At 38.0% G+C, this 16,687-nt stretch overlaps 1 protein-coding gene across 3 annotated transcripts in view; it reads right to left on the bottom strand.

Annotated features, from left to right (window-relative positions):
- LOC132401903 (coiled-coil and C2 domain-containing protein 1B-like) overlaps positions 1 to 16,687 on the bottom strand; it is a 94,756-nt gene that overhangs the window by 52,232 nt on the left and 25,837 nt on the right. For all 3 annotated transcript variants that reach the window (XM_059984244.1, XM_059984243.1, XM_059984245.1), the window contains exons 4-9: positions 10,032 to 10,133; positions 8,107 to 8,244; positions 7,206 to 7,524; positions 5,970 to 6,094; positions 4,633 to 4,708; positions 2,429 to 2,533 (exon numbers count right to left, since the gene is read on the bottom strand). In XM_059984244.1, the coding sequence (XP_059840227.1) occupies positions 2,429 to 2,533; positions 4,633 to 4,708; positions 5,970 to 6,094; positions 7,206 to 7,524; positions 8,107 to 8,244; positions 10,032 to 10,133 (865 nt within the window). The remainder of the gene's footprint in view (positions 1 to 2,428; positions 2,534 to 4,632; positions 4,709 to 5,969; positions 6,095 to 7,205; positions 7,525 to 8,106; positions 8,245 to 10,031; positions 10,134 to 16,687) is intronic.

Raw genomic sequence — 16,687 nt, 5'->3', positions numbered from 1 at the left:
GGAGCTGAGCTCCACTAAAGAATTATCTATCTCTGCACTTCTTGGCTCTGCACTCCCTAGTAGTCTGCCCAGATCAATAGCTAATCCTCTTGTTAGACACACTTTGCGTATATGGGCTCAGATCAGGAAATGCTATGGTTTCCAGGGGTTTTCCGTTTCCAGCCCTATTGCTCATAATCACCTTTTTTTACCTACTACATATGATTCAGCATTCCAGATTTGGTATAGGAAGGGCATTAGACATTTTGAAGATCTTTTCATTGATAATCGCTTCGCTTCTTTTCAGCAGCTCTCTGTTAAGTTCAATCTGCCCAATGCTCATTTTTTCAGATATCTCCAAATCTGACACTTTATTGCTCCTTTAATTCCTAACTTTCCTGAAATGCCTGCAAAAAATGCTATGGACCTATTTCTTTCCATGAATCCACTATGTAAAGGCTTAATATCAATCATCCGAGATAAACTAGCAGCCTTACGACGGGCCCCCATGGATAAAATCAAAATGGCCTGGGAGCAGGATTTAAATATCTCCTTATCTGAGGAGAGCTGGGATTCAGTTCTCAAATCAGTTAACTCAACCTCTCTTTGTGCTCGCCACTGCCTTTTACAGTTTAAGATTGTTCATAGAGCCCATTTGTCTAAATCTAAACTATCTCGATTCTACCCTAGCGTTAGTCCACTCTGTGATAAATGCAAGAGGGGCGTGGCCTCTCTCATCCATATGTACTGGTTCTGTCCTAGCTTGGAGAAATTCTGGAAAGATGTCTTCACTACGTTATCGTGTATTCTGAATCAACACCTAGAACCAAACCCCTTAATTGCTCTGTTCGGTTTTTGGGGCGAGACACATTTATGTCTGGGTCTGACCAAATGCCGAATATTATCCTTTGCCTCTCTCCTGGCTAGACGCTTGATCCTCCTCAGATGGAGAGATGTTGCCCCGCCCACCCATGCTCAATGGCTTAACGACATCATGGCCTGTTTGGACCTCGAAAAAATTCATTATTCAGTTCTCAATTCGGATCTAAAGTTCCATAAGGTCTGGGGACCTTTTATCGAGTACTTTCATAACCTTCCTCTTGACTAGGGTTTTTTTCTCTTTTCGGTCCCTTGCTTTCAGCTCCTTTTTTTTCTGGTAGAAGGCATTATTACCCTCTGTTGCTGAGTGTATTCACAGTCTGGGAGTTTGGCTGTCCTGACTTACACTCTCTATATTGTGTTGTGGTGGGTCTGGAGTTGCTGTTGTTTTTTTCTTGTGTTGTGGGGCTTGGGGAGGACACTAAGCTTACTTGTCTTTAATTCAGGTGCTTTTTTTTTGCTAAATTCTCTTCCTTTGTAGCATATTGTTATTGTATGCTTAATTTTGCACTGTTTTAATGTTCCTCATTGGGATTTGGGGTTTTTAATTTGTAAAATGTTTCGAAAAACTAATAAAAAAAATTTTAAAAAAAAGATATATTAATGGCATTTAAGAAATTCTTAGTCACATGGATGATAGAAAAACAGAGGTTTACGTAGGAGGGATGTGGTATATTGATCTAGGAGTAGGTTACAAGGACAGCAGAACCTAGTGGGTTGAATGACTTGCTGTAATGTTCTACATTCTACTTAGTACCAACTGTACCTCCTAATTTAGACCATAAGACAATATGTAAGCTTAGTGTCCTCCCCAAGCCCCACAACACAAGAAAAAACAACAGCAAATCCAGACCCACCACAACACAATATAGAGAGTGTAAGTCAGGACAGCCAAACTCCCAGACTGTGAATACACTCAGCAACAGAGGGTAATAATGCCTTCTACCAGAAGAAAAAAGAAGCAGAATTAGGTCATGTGGCCCATTGAGTCTGCTCAGCCATTTCATCACGGTTGATTCAATTTTCCTCTCAGCCTCATACCCTTCCCCACTTACCCTGACCGATCAGTAATCTATCAACCTCTGCCCTAAATATACATAAAGACATGGTCTCCACAGCCACCTGTGGCAATGAATTCCACAGATTCATCACCCTCTGGCTAAAGAAATTCCTCCTCATCTCCATTCTAAAATGATTTCCCTCTTTTCTGAGGCTGTGTCCTCTGGTCTTAGACTCTCCCAGCATAGGAAACATTCTCTCCACATCCATTATCAAGACCTTTCACCATTATAGGGTTCATTTAGGTCACCCCTCACTCTTCTGAATTTTAGTGAATACAGGTCCAGAGCCATCAATTTGGCTTACTGTGACTTCCACTATATCCTTAAGAAACTGAATTACAAATTGTGCTTCATAGTTTCAAACTTTCAGCACTGATCTATGGTATATTATTTTTTAATTTAATCTATAATTATTTTCACAAAATGCCATTTTTCTTATTTATATAATAAAATTAAATTTCAGAAATACCAGTGCAGAACATTTACGAAGCACACCTAACCTATCCTACCTGATTCTGTGTTACCCTGAGGTTCTGTTTTAGGACCACCTTCTTGATGATCAGGAATAGTTACTGTCCTCGAAGGACTTGCTGATTTGTCTTGGGTTGAGGTATCTGTCAAAATATTTGAATAATTTTAATATATAAAACCGTAATAAAGTTAGTAAGTCACTTTATGATATCTCATGGTTTTTCTGTTCAATATATTAAAAGCACAAGAAATACTTAATCTGACAGGTTGAATAACTAATCTTCTGCAAGGATGCAACAAGTATTTCTAAATTAATAGTCAGTCAGGAGCCAGATTCTGCTGTGCGAGAATTCAAAATTGGTTTGTGTGAAGAATATAGCTTTCTACTTAGTTCATAATGATTTGTTTTAGTTAGATAGAGAAGATCCTGAGAAGCAGGATTTATGAACATTCGGAGAGGCTTAATATGATTAGGAATTGTCAGCATGGCTTTGTCAAAGGCAGATCATGCCTTATGAGCCTGATTGAATTTTTTGAGAATGGGACTAAACACATTGATGAAGGTAGAGCAGTAGATGTAGTGTATATGGATTTCAGCAAGGCATTTGATAAGGTACCCCATGCAACGTTTATTGAGGGAGTAAGGAGGCATAGGATCCAAAGGGACATTGCTTTGTGGATCCAGAACTGGCTAGCCCACAGAAGACAAAGAGTGGTTGAGAACGGGTCATATTCTGCACGGTGGTCAGTAACCAGTGGTGTGCCTCAGGGATCTGTTCTGAGACCCCTTCCCTTCATGATTTTTATAAATGACCTGGATGAGGAAGTGAAGGGATGCATTAGTAAATTTGCTGATGGCACAAAGGTTGGGAGTGTTGTGGATAGTGTAGAGGGCTGTCAGAAGTTACAGTTGGATATTGATAGGATGCAACACTGGGCTGAGAAGTGACAGATGGAGTTCAACCCAGATAAGTGTGAGGTGGTTCATTTTGGTAGGTCAAATATGATGGCAGATTATAGCATTAATGGTAAGACTCCTGGCAGTGTGGAGGATCAGAGAGGTCTTGGGCTCTGAGGTCTTGGACACTCAATGCTGCTGCGCAGGTTGACTCTGTGGTTAAGAAGGTGTACGGAGCATTGGCCTTCATCAATCGTGGGATTGAATTTAAGAGCTGAGAGGTAATGTTGCAGCAATACAGGTCCCTGGTCAGACCACACCTGGAGTACTGTGCTCAGTTCTGGTCATCTCACTACAGGAGGACGTGGAAACCATAGAAAGGGTGCAGAGGAGATTTACAAGGATGTTGCCTCGATTGGGGAGCATGCCTTATGAGAATAGGCTGAGAGAACTTGGCCTATTCTCCTGGGAGCAACGGAGTATGAGGGGTGACCTGATAGAGGTGTGTAAGACGATGAGAGGCACTGATTGTGTGGATAGTCAGAGGCTCTTCCCCAGGGCTGAAATGGCTAGCACAAGAGGGAATAGTTTTAAGGTGCTTGGAAGTAAGTACAGAGGAGATGTCAGAGGTAAGTTTTTTGGGTTTTTTTTTTAAAACGCAGAGAGTGGTGAGCACGTGGAATGGGCTGCTGGCAGCAGCGGTGGAGGCGGAAATGATAGGGTCTTTTAAGAGAATCCTGGATGGATACACAGAGCTTAGAAAAATAGAGGGCTATGGGTAAGCCTACGTAGTTCTAAGGTAAGGATATGGTCAGCACAGCATTGTAAGCCGAAGGGCCTATATTGTGCAGCAGCTATTTTATGTTTCTATGTTTCTAATCTATTTATTATGACTGGTTGGAAAAGGTATTTCAAGTACACAGTACTATTTCCAGTCAGGAAACAGCATTTACAGATACTACGTCTACACAATCTGGGAAATTCTTGTTTTCTCTGCGGATGTGATAGGAGTACCATTTTGATGACAGTCCTGAAAACATCTATTTGGTATCTCAATGAAAGGCCGTTTCCCATCTCCTCTTAAATAGTACTCAATCTCAATTGTCTCAGCAGGGTCATCTAAAGAGTCCTGTGAAGAAAGCAGCATTTGACAACGAATATCACAAATGACTACCTGCGATTAGCTTTGTCTGAGCAATCAATGCAGGAACACAATGGTCACTCCTTTGTGCATGCAAATGCATACAACAATAAAGCAGGCATATCCAGTTGTTTATGAACTGCTATTAACTCAACATAACTATAAAAGGCAGATACATTTTGAAAACAATTATATATTTACACCTGTTAATGATGATAGCAAATTACTTAGATCCACTGGTTCCCCGTTGTGCAAAGCCTTTAACGCAATATCAAGCCTCTAAAAAAAAAGAACAAAATAAAAATTTACACATTCAAATCTATCTATTCTATGTTTAAAAACAGTGCACTGCTGTAACAGTCCAAAATTATTAAATGTGTAGATGAAGCTAAAAGCAAATAATTACATTACAAAGAAACCCAGATTAAAATAAATCTTTGGAAATTATATGCCCTGAAACCTTAAAGTTGAAGTCACCACTAGGATTAAATCCACAACATAAGTAAAAACATTTCATATTTCCACCAAGTCAACAAGAGGCAGATAAAGCAGGTGGAAATTCTGACTAGAGAGAGAGAGTCAGCATTGCTCAATTCTTCTCATGCAAGGTGACTTGCATAAACAAAGTGCTTTCAAACAGAAGGGCTAATGTCAGACATCCAATGAGACAGACAGCTAAACATTCTTAATAACAATATCTTTTAACATTGGGGATTCATCATCATCATTACGTGCCATATCGTTCGACAAAGGCGATCAATTTTTTTCTGCAGAAGCAGTTTGCCATTGTCAGGGGAGGGGGGAGGGGTAAAGCAGGCACTACACCTTACCCAAGGGTAACCTGTGGACTAGTGGAGGGAAGGAGCACCTTACACCTCCTTTGGTAGAGACGCATCTCCAACCTGCCACCAATTAGGGATTACATGATTTATTAGCTATTTCTTTCTTTATTATATGAAGATTTTGGAACTGTCACAGCAAAATCTTTGCATGTCACAAGTACGTGTAGTAGTATTAAAAGTAAATATTTAACTGGCTCAACTGGTTTACAGTCTTTTTGAGAGTTGGCAACTTCAAAACTGCTGTGGGAGAGCACTTTCCTTCAAAACTAAAGAAGCAAATCATTGAGAAGTAAACAGAAGGTCTGATTAAAGTTTAACTGCCAATTGCTAGTTCATAAATCTTCAGAAAATGAAATATCACCAGTTTGAAACAGAGGAACAAGTGCCTAAACTTTAGACAATTTCATGTTGGTAATGGTGGCTTTTTATCCTTTTTATTATTCAAATATATCTTACATTAAATCTGCTTAGTTTTTAGTACTTCACAGCTGATTTCATTTGTCAGATAAGTGTGCAACTTCAAGAGTATCTAATTAATTTTACCTAAGAGCAAACACACCACGACCATTAAAACAGTCTCTGCTGAATCGAACTTCAGGAATTGCTTCTATATTGGTCATATATAAGCATAAATTAAACACTAAATGCTGTCACATTAAACATTTTACAAATTCACCAAAACATTACAAATCTTTTACTTTGCAGATTTTCACATATTCTAGAGCTTTTGTGATGTCTCCTTGTTGCTTTGCTCTCAGTGCAGCCAATTTATATTCCTTCTGTCTTCCAATTAACAGCTCTTTTGTTTTTGAATCATCCGACCCTGCAAAATGTTAAAACAAAATACTGACTGTAAAGGTCATAGTATAATTGATCTGCAACAGGACAGGTTTCAAACGACTACTTTCAGTGATTTCCTAATTCGGTTCAGAGCTTAATCTAAAATTGACTACAAGACTGATTTGTATTTTACCAAACTGGTATATTTATTTCAGCAGTGCTATCTTTCAATCAGTCAAAATATATTTATCAAAGAGGAACAGAACAATAATTTTAACAAGTTAACAGTCTTTCACAGACTATATATGATTTCCCCATTGTAGACATCACCTAATTCCTGATCAGCTAGGATGTGAATATATTTATGTTTAGCCTAATCTTGTTGCATTTGGAATCACTGCCTAAGGTTTCCATGACTACACTTGCCTCTACAGGATGTTGAGGGCCACTCAGCACTCTATTTCAGAGGTGTGCGGCCTGAAGAGACCGACAACTGGCATAGGGGGGCCTAGGACATCACCAGATGTAAAAACTAACATGCAGAGATATTTAAAAATGCAAACACCTCCAATCCCGTAATCATCTCCTTTCTCCAGCTGTGTATCCCTTTTGCCAATCAACTTTCCAGCTCTTAGTTTCATCCCCCCCCCCCCCCCGTCTTCTCCTATCATTTCGTATCTCCCCCTCTCAAATCTCTTACTATCTTTTCTTTCAGTTAGTCCTGACGAAGGGTTTCGGCCCAAAACGTTGACTGTACTTCTTCCTATAGATGCTGCCTGGCCTACTGTGTTCCACCAGCATTTTGTGTGTGATGCAGAGATATTTAAAGATTAAAATGGAAGAAAATAACTCAATTATTTAAAAAAATTAAATTGTTGAAGTTAACCAACAACACCTCAAAAAGGTATTAAAAATAAGTAAAGCAAAATACTTTAAAATGCAACCTACCTTGTCATTTGCTTCCTAATCAATTTAGCCTGTTGCAGGGTTCAAGAGTAATTCCTTGGAAGTTGGTGAGTGAGTATGGCCACTAGACTCCTTGAGAATCTAGTGGCTCAGTGAACCGACAGAGCTGGCTTTACAAATCTGTTTGCAAGACCCGACCTATTGCAACTGAAATGGCAGAATAAAAGCAGTTTCTTTTGATACAGTACCTGTATTTTCGTTAACTGCTGCAATGGGCACATCACTGATCTGTGAGTGAGTGGTAGGTGCCTGCTCTTCAAGAACATTGTGAGGCTCAGGCATGGAAGACAGAGGTAACTCAGTCTTAGTAGATTTTGCTGGTGCTGCTGTTTCATCAGGAATTTCAGCTTTTCCATCTTCTACATTTTCAGCTTCCAAACTTCCTGCATTTAAGCCATCAGGTTGGAGGACTGGAGCACTGCTTTTACCAGTGGCCACTGGGGGAGGAATTTCTGCTTCATCTATTTTTTTACCTTTCTTTGCAGAAGCCAACATTGTCTGTAGAGTCTGTTCAAAAAAAATAAAGTTAAAGATTGTATATACTATATTTAAATAAACTTTAAAATTCACATGATTTCTAATAAATTCTTCTCAAGGTTTTCCAAAAAAAATCAAACTGTTTCAGTGAGAATATTATCTCCATATTCTTTTAAGAAACCACACTTCAGATAATAAGCAGCTTGTTGAGTAGATTATGAAAAGGAAATCCAAACTGAACTTGTACATTAAACCAAAAGTTCTTCATTTTTGCTATGAAAGTACACACAGTTAAAGAGTAATTGCAAAAAAAATTTGAATTTGAGTGCACAACATTGTGCAACAACTGCAGCTGTGCTGAAGTAACATTAAATCCAACCAAAAATACAGCCCTAATGAGAATTTTAATTCAACTTCTCTGAATTGCTAATTTGCTAAATGGAGCCTCAGGGCTAAATCTTTCTTTAAAACAAGGTTGGACAAAACAAACTTCACACTTTGGCTGCATTATTAAAACACTGTTCCCATCAACTGACGCTGAAGCATCTCCAATGCAATCAACAGAAAAATCCAAAACTGGAGGTAGGAACATAAATAACTAATAAATTATACCTTTAGTCCTCGTTCATATCTTTTCATTTTGGAGGTTTCCCCAGCTTGCTTTGCATTAGCAATTGCAATCCCATACATCCGAATTCGTTCTTCCAGTGTACCTTGCAAACCAGCAGCATTCGTAGAAACTGTGCTTGACTTGGGGAGGGGAAAAATAGGATATATAATGCACACCACAGCAAGGCATTTGTTCTAAATGCTGTAAGTTATCATCCTTAAGCTTTCACGGATCTCAATTGCTTTTTCTCAGCAATTACCAGAATCTCTATTTCCTTGTCCACCATGAATGAAACATTTCTTCCTTTATTCATATCAGGACTGTATACTTCAATTACTCTAAGTGGCAAAATATTCTACACACTTAATATAGAGTCTCCTTTATCTTATCTGCCAAATCATGTCTTTTAGTCCTCCTGTTTTCCTATTAAATGGACTCCTCACCCCTTAAACACCACACTCCCACCTGCCTTCACCTGACAAATGCTTTGTTTTCCTTGTCAGACTCTCAATATCCCTTCTGAACCAGGGTTCCCTCTGCTTGCCAGCCTTGCTTTTCACTCTATCAGGAACATGCTGATCCTAAATTCTGTTTCTAAATCACTATTAAAAACCTCGCAAATGCTAGACAGCCTCTCATAATCCACCTTTGCAAGTTCCTGTCTAATTGCATCAAAGTTACCCTTCCCCTGTTTTAAGACTTTATCTACTTTAAAACTAGGAGAATATGGTCACTGGTATCAAATTGACATTTCGGTAACTTGCCCTCCCTCATTTCCCAACGGGGGTTGAGTGTAAATAGAGTAAATAGGACCTTCAACGTTTTGGATTCTATTTTCCAATAAATGTGTCCCAGTGTGCAGGTCAATGAACATACTCTACTAGTAATCAATTCATCTTTAATTCTTGTATATGGCTTTGTGATGTACTCCCATCACAATATAAATGCAAGATAAAATCATCACTACTTGCTTTTGTGACAAACTTAGGAAACAAATGCAAGGCCTAAATCTCTCAACTTTTTAAAAAAAAATTGTTCTATGATTTCATTAAATTAGTACATCTCAGGTGCTGATAATATTAAAATAAATTGTGGAATTCAAACACTTTGAATGACTTGCCACTTTATGAGTAAATTTATTCAGTATGTCAATACACCATGTCCTACCGGATCAATTTTTATAACCACATTTATGATGGATGCCACAACTCTATTTCGGCACTTCCCTGATAATTTCACCCAGAACTGTTCTTGGTACATTCAGGGCATCAAAGGTTATGATGAAAAGGCAGGTGTATGGGGTTGAGTGGGATCTAGGATTAGCCATGATGGAATGGCAGAGCAGAGACGATGGGCTGAATGGCTTAATTCTGCTCCTATGTCTTATGTCATATTTCAGGGAACTTGTAAGACTTATAACATAACCAATATAAAATGAAAATTAGGCAAAGTTTAAAAACTAGACAAAGACCTCATGAAAGACATAATTACTTTGTTATTCTATGAACTGAAAGCAAATCAGACAAAGCAAAACTAACTCAACTTCATCCACAAATTGCTATAGCTGATGCTGACAATAGTATAGTTTAGCTCTTGGTGCTATTTCACTGCTATCAACTTGCTGACAATTTTATGCATCAATACATTACAGTTAATCTCCACTGTGTTAATTACACATTTTCCTAAAATTGAATTTTAGTGGTCCTTTTAAGAGAATTCAATAAATATCTTACAAGACATTTCTGAAACTAAAGATTATCTGCACTTTCCAAATGAGAATGTAATTAGTAAAGTCAAATTACAAATAGTCTACCGAGGTGCAACAAATAAAAGCACATTATGTAGCAACAACTTTTGTTTTAATTGACAGCATTAGAACATGTACAAGAATAATCTTTCCTTGTTAATCTAGAAAGACATCATTTACCTGAGGCTGAGATACAATTTGTTGCTTTACCGATGCTGGCATATCGGTGGGAGAAGGTGAAGATTCTTCCTCCTCATCCCCAACCACTTCCTTTAACTCTGCCTTAATTAGAAAAATAAATGTTTTATGTAACTTGAGCAAATCTTTTTAATTAGCACAATACCCGGTTTACCATTATGTAATCCATTAACAAATTAATAAACACAGAACACAGTTTGTTTCATACTGAGGCATTTCCCACACTCTAGTTGTTTGATAAGTCCTCTGCAGGTTTAGATTTGTGGAAATAAGGAGACAAGCAATTAATGGATGTAACTGTAAAAGATGCATCTTTCAATGGTTACAATGTTACTATTTTCTGGTTTCAAAAGTTATTCAGTGAAAAATAAGATAATCCATGACTTTCAAGCATTGATACATTTTAAGATACACACATTTAATACACAATTATTTGATATGCCATAACTTAAGGAGTTTGCTAAAATAAACACCAAATGGATAATGTAAACAGTTAATTGTCATTAAATTAATTAGGCACAATGGCCAATGCTCAGTTTCATTACAATGACTTCCCACATCATCTACTGGTTAAAGCAAATCATGACAGGATGTTGAGTCAGCATGTCTGTGTAGAGTTGGTAGATTTTGTAGATGTGGGGTTCATAGCTTTACTCCAGGTCAGGGAAAAATGATCAGCTGGGTTTTCCATTTATGAACCTAACCAATTACTCATTCTGGATAACTGCAATTGTGTAATCTTCATGACTCCACTTGAATATGACTTCACATTTCATTGAAAGGCCTTCAGGCATTCATTCATAATCCCAATACACAGTAAGTTCAAAATTTACAAAAGGAAAATTAAGTGAAAAATCATTTAATAAACAAATGTTGAATATTTAAATAATAACTGACATTTATGTGTAATACAAATTATTTAGGAATAACTCCAACAACAACACAATTGAATTCATTAGAATGAAACCCAGAAAATGTTTGAAAGCCTCAGGAGGTTGGCAGCAATGAAGCTAACGACCTTTGATCAAAATAGGAAAAAATAGATATGTATAAGTTTTAAAATAAGACAATAAAACCTATGTAGGAGCAGAATTAAGCCAAATCAGCCATCGAGTCAGCTCCACTGGCTGATTTGGGAAAGGGAAGGAGAGAAGAAAGGAAAGTATAGTAAGGTGGTAACCATTGGCAGATCTGATAAAAGTTATTTACCCAAACATTAATTTTCTACTTCTTCTTTCTACCGATTTAACCATCCTACTTTTCTTTTATTTTCTAGTTTTATTCAGACTTCCTGCAAAACTGTGTTCTTCTCTACTGTAAAAAATTCTTCAGGTAGATTTAAACTGAGTATCCTCAATACTAAATGAGAAGCTAATGTTTGGACAAAAGGGGATATTTCTGCAGAAGGTTAAGAAGGTGGCACTATTCACATCTAATAATTTAGTTGGGTGAGTTCTTTAGAGAGGAAATAATTGTACTTTGGATGTGCTTTAGTGCAAGGTAACAAACATTTTATGTAATACATTGTATAGGTTAAGTCTGGTTCCAGAGATAAGGTTGTAATATTGTGGCAACCACTGAGACAGAGCTGCACTTGAACTAGATGTACCAAGTTACATCTACAGAAGAGAAAGCAAACAGGTAGAGGACCAGGTTTTGTCAGTGATTGGGATGAAATTTAGTTGTGCTGAGAAGATAGGAAAATGAAGAAATAAATCAGCCATGAACAAATGGTGGAGCAGACTCAATGGGTCAAATGGCCCAATTCTGCCCGTGTGTCTTATGTTCATATATTGATGTTGTTACGTATCCCGTAACTGGAGAATTTACCAGCAAAGATAGAGAGGTCCGTTGAAGTCTGATGTCACTATTTTCAAACGTTTTTATTTATAAAGGGGCACAAAAGTAGGGTTAATGCAAACATTCAGATAATGCACATCACCAATACGCAATCTAAAGCGCGGGTGTAGTAACAATCATCATTAAGAAGTAATCTCGGCTGTTGTCTAGGGGATAATATTTTTGTCCATTGGAATATAAAAAGTCATTCAGAAGTCTGCAGACTTTAGCCTTTCGAGGAATCGTTGGGTTTCACCTGTTTTAGAGGGATCGGTGAAAACGAAAAGAAAACTTGCCCGTGTCTTTATGAACAGTCCGTTAAAATCAGGGGAGCGTTGGTCTCCCCGTTGTTAGTTCGAAGTCCTTCTCGGTAGTATCAGCCACCTGCTCCCCAGGCAAAGGAGTTAGGAGCGCACGTGGCGTTGAGTGGCTTCCAGCTCTCACGGGAGTGTTGAGCGAGCAAGTTCCTCTGGTGCATCGCTAGGGTACTGCCTCCTGCGGTCCGCTTTTATCTTTACTTGCAGAGTTGTAGATGTCCATCAAAGTAGGGGGATGCAATCTCCACCCCCACATGGCCCGAGGGTGTTCATGTCCATGGCAGCTGTCACGTAGTAGGGACACACAGGTGCCTCTAAGAACAATGGTCAGAACCGTTGCATTGTCTCTCACTTCTGAGACCCGAATCAATAGCGATCTTGCGATTCTCCGGAAGGAGGGGGCTGCTCCCGCTCCTTCGGCCCCTCAGAGCTGTGGTACCTTCAGAACAATATGTACAAAAGTACATGTACAAGTAAAGGTGCAATATATACCTTAATGAATATGAGATATAGGTATTAAAGTATAAAGTATTCCTCCCCCTGCCCTGCAAGTTTTCATGTTTTATTGTTTTACAACATTGAATCACAGTGGATGTAATATGGCTTTTTTGACACTGATCAACAGAAAAACAACTCATTTGTGTCAAAGTCAAAACAGATCTCTATAAAGTGATCTAATTACAAATATAACACACAAAATAATTGATTGTATAAGCATCCATCTCATTCAAGTCAGTATTTAGTAGATGCAGCAATTACACCTCGAGTCTGTGAAGATAGGACTCTATCAGCTTTGCATATCAGAACACCGCATTTTTTCCCCCCATTCTTCACAAAACTGCTCAAGCTCTGTCAGATTGTATGGGGATCATGAATGAACTGCCCTTTTCAAGTCCAGTCACAAATTTTCAATTGGATTGAGTTCTGAACTCCAACTTGGCCACTCCAGGACATTAACTTTGTTGTTTTTAAACCATTCCTGTGTAGCTTTGGTTTTATGTTTGGGGTCATTGTCTTGCTGGAAAACAAATCTTCTCCCAAGTCGCAGTTCTCTTGCAGACTGCATCAGGTTTTCCTCCAGGATTTCCCTGTATTTTGCTGCATTCATTTTACCCTCTATTTTTATGAGCCTTTGAGGGCCTGCTGCAGTGAAGCATCCGCACAGCATGATGCAGCCGTCACCGTGCTTCACGGCAGGGATGGTGTGGTTTCTCATGAGGTACATTACTTGGCTCATGCCAAAATAGCATTTAGTCTAATGGCTAAAAAGCTCAATTTTGGTTTCATCAGACCATAGATCCTTCTTCAAGCAGTTTCTCACATTCCTTCTGGCAAACTGTAGCCGAGATTTCATGTGTACCTTTTTCCCCCTTTGCCACTCTCCTATAAAGCTGGAATTGGTGAAGCAATCCGGCAACTGCTGTTGAACATAGAACATAGAACAGTACAGTCCTTCGGCCCACAATGTTGTTCCGATCCTTAAACCCTGCCTCCCATATAATCCCCCACCTTAAATTCCTCCATATACCTGTTGTATGCACAGTTTCTCCCATCTCAGCCACTGAAGCTTGTAACTCCTCCAGAGTTGTCATAGGTCTCTTGGTGGCCTCTCTCACTAGTCCCTTTCTTGTACAGTCACTCAGTTTTTGAGGAAGGCCTGCTCTAGGCAGATTTACAGCTGTGCCATATTCTTTCCATTTCTTGATGATTGACTCCAAGGGATATTCAGTGACTTGGAAATTTTCTTGTATCCATCTCCTGACTTGTGCTATTCAATAACCTTTTCCCAGAGTTGCTTGGAGTGTTCTTTTGTCTTCATGGTGTAGTTTTTGCCAGGATAGTGACTCACCAGCAGTTGGACCTTCCACATACAGATGTATTTTTACTACAATCAATTGAAACTCCTCAAATGCACAGGTTCCGGTGACATCATCATCAAGAATGGCAGGTTAAGTCATGGGTTCCTGTGATGTCATCATCGAGAATGGCAGCTTAAGATCACTCCCTAGTTGTACTACTGGAGTATAAAGTATAAATTTTAACTATGAAGTCAGTTATTTGCTATGCATGTACTCAACTTAGTAGAATGAAATCTTAGGAACGTAGAAGACAATGGTGTGTTAATGAGAGGTAGCTAAGAGATGTAGATTAGAACATGATTAAGCCAAATGATAGGAACAATAGGGACATGATGTACGTGAAGGCAAGGATAAAATGGAATGCGGGTCATTTAGACCAATATTCGTTCTTAATGCAGATTATAGATTATTTACCTCCATTATAGCCAAACGATTAGAGGAGTTTCTACCCATACTGATGCATAACGATCAGACAGGTTTTATATAACAATGCTAGATACAAAACAATATACGAAGGACACCTCACATTATGGATCATATATAAAAAAATAAAATCGAAGCAATAGTGATAAGCGTGGACGCTGGAAAGGCATTTGATTCGGTTAATTGGAATTTTCTTTACAGAGTTTTACATAGATTTGGTTTCCAAGACACAATTATTAAAACTATACAGACACTATATGACACTCCTACTGCTTGGATTAAAATCAATGGATATTTATCAAATAGTCTTACTCTAGAAAGGGGCACGAGACAGGGTTGTGCATGGTCACCGCTACTCTTTGCATTATATCTGGAACCATTAGCTCAATACATCAGACAAAATGAAGATATCAGGGGAATTACTATTAAAGGGACAGAGCATAAATTGGCTTGTTACGTGGATGACATTTTGATCTATCTAGGGCAACCAATAAACTCTTTATCTAAATTGATGCGATCCTTTGAACAATATGGTCAATTCTCAGGATACAAAATCAACATAGATAAAACCCAATTACTTTCATATTACTATAGTCCACCAAGAGAAATTGAAAGTAGATATCCCTGAGCATGGCACACAGAGTCTTTCAAATATGTGGGCATCATTATGCCAAAAGATTTGGCAAAGCTATCAGAATGTAATTATCAGCCTTTATATAAAAAATTAAGGAAGATATGGCAAGATAGAACCTGATCTCTTTTTTTCAGTCTCAGTTCAAGGATTGAATCTATTAAAATGAATATACTGCCCAGACTGTTATATCTCTTTCAGACTCTACCAATAGAGATTAATCAAAATCAATTCAATGAATGGAACAAGGTGTTATCAAGGTATATTTGGCAGGGTAAAAGGCCTAGGGTTCGTCTCAAAACTTTGCAATTAGCAAAGGAAAAGGGGGGAATGGGGCCTACCTTCTCTTAGAGATTATTATTTTGCAGCACAGTTGAGAGCTGTGATATGTTGGTGCAACCCATCATATAACGCTCAATGGAAAAACATTGAGGAGCGGGTACTTCCCATCCCCATACAAGCAATTTTGGCTGATAACAACCTGCAAAGGTACATAAATACTATTGATAACCCATGGGTGAAATTGACTCTTAAAATATGGAAAACTACTATAAAAGAATATAATCTAGAGGGAGATATTGCAATTCTTAAATAGTGTGCAAATGACTCGGATTTTATACCAAATAAATTGGATGCTAGATTTAAGGACTGGACAGCTAAAGGAATAACAGTTCTTTGCAACTTAATGAAAGAAGGAACACTGTTCAGTTTTGAAATGCTTAAAGAGAAACACTTATTAGAAAAACAAGATTTTTATCGATATTTACAGATGCGACAATATGTTAATAAGACACTTAAAAATGTAACCAAGGCAAGTACATGCTTGATAGAGCTATATAGAAAAGCAAATAATTCAGATAACAGTAGTAGAATCATTTCAAGCATGTATAAGGGGTTGTCAAATCTTAAAACACATTTGACTTCATACATTAAAACAAAATGGGAGAAGGAAGGAGGGATAATTATGTCTGAGGAAGAATGGACAATAATATGGAGGTATCAATGGAAGTGTACCAGTTCACAGAAATGGAGGGAGTGTTCCATCCATTCAATAGATGGAAAAACTTGATAAGGTATTTTATTACACCCTCTCAGAAATCCCATTATGATAGTAACCCTGTTTGCTGGAGAAATTGTGGAAATCAAAATGCAAATCATTATTATTTTTGGGACTGCCCTGTTATCAAAAACTATTGGAGGGGGATACACAATGCCCTACAAGACATCTTTAAATGTTAAATACCCTTAGAGAGTAAGACCATATATTTTGAATATATACCTCAAGAATGGTTGAAAAGAGATAAATATTTAATGAATATACTGTTGATGGCTGGTAAAAAGACTCTTACTAGGAAATGGTTATCACAGGAGAGCCCAACTTTAAATACATGGATGGAAATTACAATGGACATTTAGAAAATGGAGAAGATAACAGCATCTGTTAATCATAAGCTGGAACAATTTGATTCATACTGGGGAAAAATGGTTTAACTACATAATGCCTCACAGGCCTGATTTTATTCTCACAGATCAATGAATTTTTTGTAAAAAAAAAAGATCACTCCCTAG

Source organism: Hypanus sabinus, chromosome 11 (assembly GCF_030144855.1).
Source record: "Hypanus sabinus isolate sHypSab1 chromosome 11, sHypSab1.hap1, whole genome shotgun sequence".
NCBI classification, from domain to species: Eukaryota; Metazoa; Chordata; class Chondrichthyes; order Myliobatiformes; family Dasyatidae; genus Hypanus; species Hypanus sabinus.
This window is presented reverse-complemented; position numbering and strand designations above follow the sequence as displayed.